Source organism: Elgaria multicarinata, chromosome 9 (assembly GCF_023053635.1).
Source record: "Elgaria multicarinata webbii isolate HBS135686 ecotype San Diego chromosome 9, rElgMul1.1.pri, whole genome shotgun sequence".
Lineage (NCBI taxonomy): Eukaryota > Metazoa > Chordata > Lepidosauria > Squamata > Anguidae > Elgaria > Elgaria multicarinata.
In genome coordinates this window covers 18,034,120-18,044,714 of record NC_086179.1, presented here as the reverse complement: position 1 = coordinate 18,044,714, position 10,595 = coordinate 18,034,120, and the positions used below count along the sequence as shown (strand labels likewise).

The following is a 10,595-nucleotide window of genomic DNA, read 5'->3' as shown; positions in this document are numbered from 1 at the left end:
AAACTGGAAGGGCGACACTTTATACTGACTATAATATAGACCAGTGATGGATAACCTGCAGCCCCTCTAGATGTTGTTGGACTGTACCTCCCATTAGCCCTACCCATCATGGCCAAGGGTCACAGATGATGGGACTTGGAGTCCAATAATGTCTGGAGAGTCACAAGTTGCGCTTCTCTGTTATACACCAACAGCCGTCCATAAATGTTAAGCGCCCACTTTTTCAGAACCTGGAAAGTTTTTCCTCCCCTGCAATAAATCCACTTGTCCTTAAGGTGCCACCACAGCAGGGCGCCCTGTGTTTTCTGGAACAGAGGCGAAGGCTGGAATTCCTTTCCTGAACCTTTTCCACCTCGGGGCGAACAAGATTCAAAACATACACGCCCACACAGGGCACCCTCTCTTTCCTGCTGGGCTCTCGGGTTGCAATCCTGTGCTGGCTTCCCTGAGAGCATTTCCCACTGAACTCAACGGGGCTTACTTCCGAGTAGACACGGATCGGCTTACACTATTTTCAATTTCTTTCGCAGGGAGTCAGCCCTATAGGGCAAAAGCCAAGGAGTGGCATAACGACTTATTCTTCCCCGCCACTCTCTCGGGTCAAACCTGACCATCCCAGGAGATGTCCTCTTCCTTCTTATTACACTTCCCCGCCCCCCTCTCGCAAGGCACCCAAGCTGCTTACATGGTCCTCCTGTTCTCCGTTTTAGCCTCACAACAACCCTGTGAGGTAGGCAGTGGAGGCTGGTGGCTCCGATGTCAGTCGGGCAGTTAATCCGCTCCGGGTTTCAGTCAAAACCAGTGAGAACTCTAAAGGAGCTATCCAAGGTGCACTCTCTAATGGGAGAGTCCCAATAGAGTTCCGACTGAAACCCGGAGCGGATTCACCGCCCCACCGTCCTCGGAGCCACTAACCTCTACTGGAGGCAGGTCAGCGACTGGCTCGAAGTCATCCCGGGAGCCGATTGGGGACCAGAAAAACCCGGTCCATCGCTCTCCACCACGGCGCCCCACTGCCTCCTCCTTGAGACCCAATGCCAAGGGCAACCCCAACCATCCCGCCTGCCCCTTCGACGGATCCCCCTGCCCGGATCCAGGGCGCGGCGGCAGGACTCGCTTCTTGTCCTCCTGCCGCAGCAGCGCGCCGGATCGGAGAAGGCGCGCTGCTCCATCCCCGCCGCCGTCCGCTCCCCCAGCAGCCCTACTCACCCCCTCTCCGCCGGCGAGCGCCTCCCTTCCGCAAATCCGCCCGCTTCTTGGCTCCGGGCGGGGATCAGCGATGCCGGCTCAGCAGCGGAGCCATGGGCGCCTGGAGCCGCGTCCCGGCAGGCTGCAGCGGCAGGCAGCGCGCGCGCCAGAGAGAGGCTGCTGCAAAATGCGCGGCGGGGGCTTCGCGGAGCGCGAGGAGCCCGGCTCGACGCGGCTTCCCTGGTAGGCAGCGGCGATCCCACGCGGCCGCGCTCTCGCGCTCTCGCGCCGGCTCTTTTAAAGAGGTAGCTCTGCGGCGCCCCCTGGAGGCCGTCAAGGCGGAGCGTGGCTGGGCTGCAGCGTCGCTTGTCGCCTCCGGGAGCGGGAGCGGGCGGCCGCGGACGGACCCGCGCGACGAAATGCCTGTGCTATTGAGACGGTGCCTGCCCGTTGGGCGCGCATGGCTGCGATACACGGGGAAGGAACGAGGCGGCTTCCCCCGCCCCCATTAGAACGAGGGATTCTTCTCATCTATACAGTGTGCACCATCCTATGCATCCTCCTCCTCCTCCTCCTCCTCCTCTGTTTTTATTGTGAAATTTCAACAAACCAAAACCAAAACACAGCTTGGGACCACAATACCTGACGGAATGCCTCTCCCGACATATACCCGGTCACTACGTTCAACATCTAAGGTCCTCCTCCGGGTGCCTACTCTGAGAAAGGCTCGGAGTGTGGCAACGAGGGACAGGGCCTTTTCGGTGGTGGCCCCTAGACTGTGGAAAGATCTCCCTGACGAGGCTCGCCTGGCACCAACGCTGCTATCTTTCCGGCACCAGGTTAAGACTTTCCTCTTTGCCCAGGCATATGGTGGCACATCTTAATCACCCACATGTTTAGTTTTTTTTAAACGGTTTTTAATGCTTTATGTGTGTATGTTCTGGGTTTTAGAATGTAAAATTTTGTATACTTGTTTTTATCTTAATTTTAGAATTTCTGTGAACCGCCCAGAGAGCCCTGGCTATGGGGGCGGTATATAAGTGTAATAAATAAATAAATAAATAAAACCAGAGAAGAAGGAGAAAAAAATCTGTAGCTGCATCGATTTAAATGTATCAGTTTCAATGCATGCATATAGCTTTCTAAGAATTACACATAGATATCAACAAAAGAGGACCAAATATCCATATAAGTGTCCATTCATAAGTGGCGTCTACATACCACCTGTTCAAATATTGAAAGCCTGGTTAGAAGCAATCCTATGCATCTTGACACAGAAGTAAATCTCAATGAGTGAACGGGGACATGTTCCCCAGAAAGGAGACATAGGTTTGCTGTCATCATAACTATCATCATCGTCGTCATCATCGTCATCATCATCATCAAAATTTATATACTATCCAACTGGCAAATGATTTATAACCATAAATACCGCAAACAACATAAAAAACTAATACAATTAATGCAATAATAAAAATATAAAAGCATTAAAATATTGAAGTTAATAGTCTTATTTGAATTATCTAAGGGTGCAGTCCTCTGGATGTTTAGAAAGAAAACAGAATCAAGGAAGAGAAAATGAGAGAGAGAGAGAGAGAGAGAGAGAGAGAGAGAGAGAAGCCTTTCTTAAGATGGTACTCAACATCTGCACTTTTTGTAAGTCCTTGCATTGAAGACTTACAAAATCTGGGGAGGGGGCAGATGGGGGGGAATCTGGTGATTGATTAAATGGGGGTACCTTTTCAATTAAATAGTTTTAATTCATTCACCCACTCAATTTACTGACTAAGGCCACAGCTAGACCTAAGGTTTATCCTGGGATCATCCAGGGTTCACCCCTGCCTGAGCACTGGATGCCCTGTGTGGCACTTAGATGAACAGGTTTGACCCCAGGACAATCCTGGGATAAACCTTAGGTCTAGCTATGGCCTATATCATAATAGAATACTTCCCATACAATATTAATCGAACACACACACACACACACAAAAGATGCCCCAGAAATATGGAACAGAAGGGCATCATGCAGTATTGAATGAAGACCCATTAAACTGAAATGTAAAACAGCAACAGGTTAATACAAGCAAGGGTCTGCAACAAAGCGTTGCAGTTTGGAGCGCTGCTGTTCAGGATATTAATCACTCCATTCCATTTCCTGTCCCCCTCTCCACTTTTCCATCTCCCACCCCAACAGTCTCTAAGCATGTTCAGTCTTCATTGGGCAGCAGATCCTTCATTGAACATGGATGGGGTGGGGGGAAGGCTAGGGTCCCTTCCGATTCTAAAATGTGATGAATTTGTGGTGTTATCATTGTGAACCCTAATTTAGCAAACCAGAGGAAATGGGGAGGGAGAAGAGGAAGAACATAACAAGAGCCATGGTGGACTATACCAAGGGTCCATCTAGGTCAGCATTCTGTTCATATGGTGGCCATCCAGCTGCTCATGGGAAACCCACAAGTAGGACATGGTGCAATAGCACCCTCCCACCCATGTTCCCCAGCAACTGGTGTCTATAGGCTTACTGCCTCTGATAATGGAGGTTGCACTTAGCCATCAGGACTAGGAGGCATTGATAGCCTTCTCCTCCAGGAATTTATTCAATCCCCTTTTAAAACCAACCAAACTGGTGGTCATCACCACATCTTGTGGTTGCAAATTCCATAGTTTATGCACCATGTGAAGAGGTATTTCCAAACCCATTGTGCTGCTGCTGTTGCACCATGTCCTGCTTTGTTAGTCCCAGGTCAACAGCGGGTTGGCCATTGTGTGAGCAGAGTGCTGGACTAGACGGACTCTCAATCTGAACCACCATGGCTCTTCTTATGTTCTTTCATCTGTCCTGAATCTCCCACCACTCAGTTTCATTGGACAACCCTAGTTTCTAGTACTATGAGAGTAAGAAAAACTTTTATTCACTTTCATTACACCATGCATAATTTTGTACACCTTAGTTTTCAAAGGTTTCCTATAGGTTAAACCATGACCCATAGCTTTAAAACTACTGCATATAAGGTTAACAGAAAATGTTGAGTTTATCACAATTTCCCCACCCAATCCAACTATTTTTTATTGTCTGTCTTGCAACGGGAACAGACCCTCAATGATCCATCAACAAGCTAACAGGAAAATGCTTTCCAACTCATCTCCAGGGGAAGTTTCTTCACCAATCTAAAACTGAGCCATTTCATCTGTCACTGTCATCATAACATTCCTTTTGTCTGACTCTTGGTGGAACAATAGTGTTTAAAAGCCATAGAAAATAGTCTTTAGTGCCCAGTCTATGAAAAATAGTGTTACAGTGTGTTTGTTTTTATTGCTCAGCAATGCAGTGCGTTTCTCTTTTATAGAACAACACCTTGATAAAGATTCATTTGAGCTGTATTCTCAAATATATCTGCAGCTCAGTCCTAAATGTCTTTAAATTGAAGCTGTTCCCAGCAAGTTCAATACATTTCACATTTCATCCAACTTTGGATGCAAACCTCTGAATTTGAAATAAAAATTAATGCCTGGAATTTTACCGCTGTGTTTAGCACAGAACACTTTGTATTTACTGGACCCTCTCAAATATTTTGATTGAAGCCGGTGTCAAATATGAATGAAAACTCATAGAGCAATAAACAGAGGGGTGCTGCATGCCCACCAATTCTGTTCTGTAAGCGAGACCCACCACTTGCATAACAGATTTAATGCTTCCAAAAGCAACCGGAAAGGAGCAGAAATGCTAATTTATGGAATGGGACAGGTCAGTGGGAGCTCTCCTGACCTGCCCCAAATGAGTGTTTCCACTCATTTGGGGGCTTCCTATGAGAAATGTCATGATAGATCTCTGTTGTACAAGTGCTGGGTCCCGCTTGCACAACAGAATTGGCAGGAGGGGTTGCTTGCACAATGTCCGAGTGGGATAGTGCCCATAAGCTGTCAGCTTGGCAAATATTATCAGATGTAAAAGGCCAATGCATGTAAGCCATCTATCAAAAACTAATACCATGGTTGACAGGAACTATTGCATGCCATCTATCAAATACTATTGAAATACTGTTATGCCAAACACCACATATTCTTGTTTTCAGCTGCTTTATTTGACAGCTGACATGCAACGGTGTTTGTTACTGCATATGCTAACCATTGCATGTCAGCTATTAAACACAGTCCTGTGGGATGTGGTCCCTAGGTCATGTTGATAATGTCTCATCTTTCCCCCTTATATTTAGTATGGGCCTTCATTACGCAACTCTACATATGCAAATTGCCCTTTTTAAAGAACAATACATGTAGCTAAAATATCCTATTGAAAGTTACCTTGATGGGTCAGGCATCGTTCCAAATGCAACATTAGTTTTTTGTGCATTTGCAGGTTGGGCCTCCTGCCTTGACAATACATCCACTTTATGAAGTGTCTTTGAAGAATGGAATCAGCAGTTCAGCGCATACAGGTTCCTCTGGGCCAACAGGGAGGAAAAAGGAATCCGATCTAACATTTCCACTCTCTCTATCACTTGTGCAAGAAAGCAATTCTGCATTGCATTCCCCAAGCTTTAAAGGAAGGGGGGAAATGACACTCTTTCTACAAGCAGGGATTCACAACAAGATGTTGCGAAGTGTGCTCACTTTTTTATTCCCCATCTGTGTGTGTGTGTGTGTGTGTTCTGGAGAGTGGCAAAGGAAAGAGGTGTCATTTTTTTACTTCCCTCTTTCTGTAAATCTCCCCAGATATTGCAGGAAGGGGAATATTTTAATTTTCTAACTAATTTAATTGTCTCTTTACCTGGAGATTCCCCAAATCTGCATAAACCACTACCATATGTTTAAGTGGTCCCATTTCACTTTCAAAGCTATTATTATTATTATTATTATTATTATTATTATTATTATTATTATTATTATTATTCCTTTTCCCCAATACTGGGACTCAAGGCGGCTTGTTCCCACCCCGAAGTTTGATATTAGAGGGAATTATATATTTTAAACATGCTAAAAATTGGCTACAGATTGTCATTTGTCCACATGCTGAACTCCTGCCCTGACTAGCTATTGGATGTACTGCGCTGATGTCACAGAATCGTTACAAATATTCTAACAGTTGTGGGGAAGGGTCAGTCATGGAATGCTGAAAACCAGCATCGCTTTTGTGAAGGAAAGGCAATGCTGGATCGGCTTGGGCAAGAATATCGTGCAAGACCTAGACAGAAAGGAAGGAGGGCATTTGTTCTCTGTGTTGTGCTTGGGCTGATTCACACATGGAAGAAGGGAGTAAATGAAATATATGGGAGATGGGGAAAACCTTACACAGCGCCCAAGTACAGAGGAGGCTGTGTAAGTGGGTGTAAAGGTTGAATTTTATTATTCTACAACGACCTGCCAAACCTTGAACCTCATGCTTTCTAACATCTGCTATTTAAAGGGGGGATTTATTTCAGGGACTGGGCTTTCACGGGGTGCAATATTGGGGATGGGTTGAGGGCTGTGTGTGTTCCAGTTCAATGCCTAATGACCACCACAGAAAGCGAATAGTCACTGAATTTCAACATAAATTCTAGTCCTCCCATTGGAGTTTGACTCATCCTACAATTTTCAGGCCTGCATCAAAGCAGACCTCTTGTGGATTCCGTGAACAATTCACCAGAAAATCTCCACTGGCCGATATCGATTTCCTTCTTCTCGCAGGCGTCACCTCTGTTCTAAGAGAGGGCCTGAAATTAAAAAATAAACCCTGAGCAATAACAACCAATTGAAAATGGGCTTCTTTTCAAGGCAAAGAAAGGAGCTCAGTCCAAGCACCCTGTTTGATCTTCTTAAATGAATTGTTAGTATCGTATCCTTTTGTATCATCTCCTCGAGCAGTAGCTGCTCCTCAGAGTCTCAGGGAGAGAGAGAGAGAGAGAGAGAGAGAGAGAGAGAGAGAGAGAGAGAGAGAGAGAGAGAGAGATCCTGTCTATCATTTCCCATGTGATCCTTTTAACGAGAGCATAGGCATGTGCATGGGGTGTGCCTGGTCTGCCCAGGCACACCATAATGTCTTGAGCAATAAGCACCAAATTAAGGGGGGCATTGAGTAGGGATCCAGAGGAGGATCCAGATGCAGTGGGAGTGGTTCTCTGGCTGCTCTCCAGTGGCTCTACCACTGCACTGAAAAACTGCTGAGCCCGGAGAGAACACTGCTGCTCTTGGAAGCGGGAGGGGAAATTTATTTATTTGTTTATTTATTTATTACATTTCTATACCAATAGCCGGAGCTCTCTGGGCGGTTCACAAAAATTAAAAACATTCAAAGTATAAAACAACAGTATAAAACCATACTATAAAATACAATATAAAAGCTCAACCAGATAAAACCAGCAGCAATGCAAAATTACAAATTTAAAACACCAAGTTCAAATTTTTTTATAGACTGTTAAAATGTTGGGAGAATAAAAAAGTCTTCACCTGGTGTCTAAAAGCATATAATGTAGGTGCCAAGCGAACCTCCTTAGGGAGCTCATTCCACAGCTAGGGTGCCACAGCAGAGAAGGCCCTCCCCCTGGTAGCCCCCTGCCTCACTTCCTTTGGCAGGGGCTCGCGGAGAAGGACCCCTGAGGATGACCTTAGTGTCCGGGCAGGTACATACGGGAAGAGGCGTTCCTTCAGATAGCCTGGCCCCAAGCTGTTTAGGGCTATAAATGTTAATACCAGCACTTTGAAAAGAAAAGAAATCTCTCTGCCGGGAGCCGCACCCCCTCAACCACCAGGCCTCTGCTGGAGCTTATGATACTTATGACTGAGTATTCACCTTTTAAAAAGAAACAATTCCCTGGGTGCACATCCTAATGAAATGTGCTGCGCACACCTATGATCGAGAGATGTCAAGGACTCAACTGGGGATATTATTCTGCCTGCAAAACATGTATTTCACCACTGACCTAAGGTCCCAATCTCCTATAGCCACATCAATATATGATGGCGAAAAAATGAGCCTATATGGAAATATATTGTATTTTTGAAGCATCCTTATTTGATACTGTCAGTAGGCACAAAGGCCAGATCTACACCAAGTAGGATATTGCGCTATGAAAGTGGTACGAAAGCGTATAGAGGCAGGAGCCACACTACTGCTTTACAGCAGTATTGAAGTGCCCTGACAACTGTTGGGACCCATTGACACATACTATATACCGCTTTCATACCGCTGTCATAGTGTTATATCCTGCTTGATGTGGATGTGTCACGGGCCCCAGTAGTTGTCAGTGCACTTCAATACTGCTATAAAGCAGTAGTGTGGATTCTGCTAAAAAGTACAAAATCAGTGGAGTCTGGTGGCTCCGATGTTACTGGGGTGGTGAATCCACTCTGGGCTTCAGTCAGGACCACTCAGAATTCTAAAGGAGCTATCCAAAGTGAGGAAGGTGGCTTCATATGCTCACACATTGGCTGGGTTCACACCATGCGATAACAGTGGTTGAGTGTGGGTAGTTCAATGAACCGTAGGTTGTTTGTTGAACTGTAGTTTAGTGTGTTGTGTGAACTCAGGCAGGGTGACTTGTTAACCATGCACTGTAGCTTATAAACCACCCTGAACAACTGAACAACAAACCATGGGTTCACCAGATGGCTTGTTTGAAAAAAACAAGACGACATGCTATTCCACGGTTCAACAAAATATCTAAGGTTCAACAACAGCCCACACTGAACCACTGAGTGTGGGTTAGTGTGTTGTCTGAACATCTCCCTGCTCTACTTTTCTTGGGGGATGATGCTAGGTGAGAATGGCAGCACTGTTGGGAGTAGTGGGCTCTTTCTCAGTCTCAGGGCCCCTAGCAAAAGCCTGACTTCATTGCACACTGGAACTGGGTACTGCTGGTGGAAGGATCAGTCACAGAGTAGTGAAAATTATTGTAACAGCAACAAGAGACAAACAGCTGGGTTGGCTGTGGAGAGTGCATCAGATGTCATATCAGGGTAGGAGGAACTTCACGCTACCAGGGTTACTAAGTACAATTAAGGTTGCAATCCTATAGCCACTTGCCTGGCAGTTGCCCCATTGAACTCAATGAGAGTTTCTTCTGAGTAAATATGTCTACAATTGCACTGTTAGTAAACTAAATTATGTGCTAATTCCAGTATCAGAGGCAGTAAGCCTGTATACACCAGTTACTGGGGAACATGGGTGGGATGGTGCTGTTGCACCATGTCCTACTTGTGGGTCCCTGGTTGACACCTTGTTGGCCACTGTGGGAACAGAGAGGCTGGACAAGTTGGACCCTTGGTCTGATCCAGCAGGGCTCTTCTTATGTTCTTATGATGTAGAATGATGGGCCCCTGGTCATAAGTAGCGGTATCGGCAGGCAGCCAAGTTAGTTTCCATAATGCTGCGGACATGGCAATGCAGTCGTGTGGATTTTTGGTTTCTTATCGCTTGAGTCGTTATGTCTAGCCTATACTAGTGTGACCATATGAAAAGGAGGACAGGGCTCCTGTATTTTTAAAAATTGTAGTGAAAAGGGAATTTCAGCAGGAAGCTTCAGGTGCCCTGCCCACTTTTGTGTCCGATCACTCTAGTATACGTAGCTCCTGCACCTTTAACTGCTGTGATGAAGAGGGAATTTCACCAGGTTCTCCATATATACAAATGACACCTGCTGAAATTCCCTTTTCTATGCAACTGTTAAAGATACAGGAGCCCTGTCCTTCTTTTCATATGGTCTCCCTAAGGGCCTATACAAATTAAAATGAAGCTCCCAGAGAAATCCTGAAGAGGGCCACAAAGCAGGTGGTGACAGGCCTGGAGACCACATCTTATGAGGAAAGGTGGAAGGAGTTGGGTACATTTGGCCTAGAGAAGAGATGACGGAGAGGTGATACGATCACCATGGTCAAAGGGTTGTGACATAACTGATGGGGCAAATTTGTTCTCTGTTGCTCCAGAGCAGTCCAACACATCTGGGGCCCTCCAGATGGGTTTGATTAGAACTCTGATACAACACATCTGGAGAACACTGGGTTGGGGAAGTCTGCTCCGGAGGATAAGACCCAAACCAACCTGTTCAAATTTACAAGAAAAGTCACTGCACTGATTCTAACATATGACCAGATTTTAATTTCTCTCTCTCTCTCTCTTTTCTTTTTGTTGCAACATCTGGTAATTGCCATCCATCCAACTGAACTTCCTCTCTCTCTCCCTCATGGCCAAGGAAATTAAAAAGGCACTTCACTTTAGCTTAATTTGACTGCCCATCAGTCACGCCTCATGGGAAAAGCAAGCTAATAAGGTGAACATTTTGCTGATGGATAGCTGCTTGGAACTCATGCGATGAACATTCGTCTGTTCAATGCATCCGCTTGACAGAGACTGGTGGAAAGAAGAGATTATTATTATTATTATTATTATTGTTGTTGTTGTTGTTATTATTATTATTATTATTATTATG

The 10,595-nt window shown here is 45.7% G+C and overlaps 1 protein-coding gene across 1 annotated transcript in view; it reads left to right on the top strand.

Moving 5' to 3' along the window:
- The first annotated feature begins 1,034 nt into the window (after nt 1–1,034).
- The window catches only part of PTPRO (protein tyrosine phosphatase receptor type O), a 198,388-nt gene continuing 188,827 nt past the window's right edge, over nt 1,035–10,595 (top strand). Inside the window, exon 1 of the mRNA XM_063134522.1 lies at nt 1,035–1,627. Within this exon, the coding sequence (XP_062990592.1) occupies nt 1,035–1,627 (593 nt within the window). The remainder of the gene's footprint in view (nt 1,628–10,595) is intronic.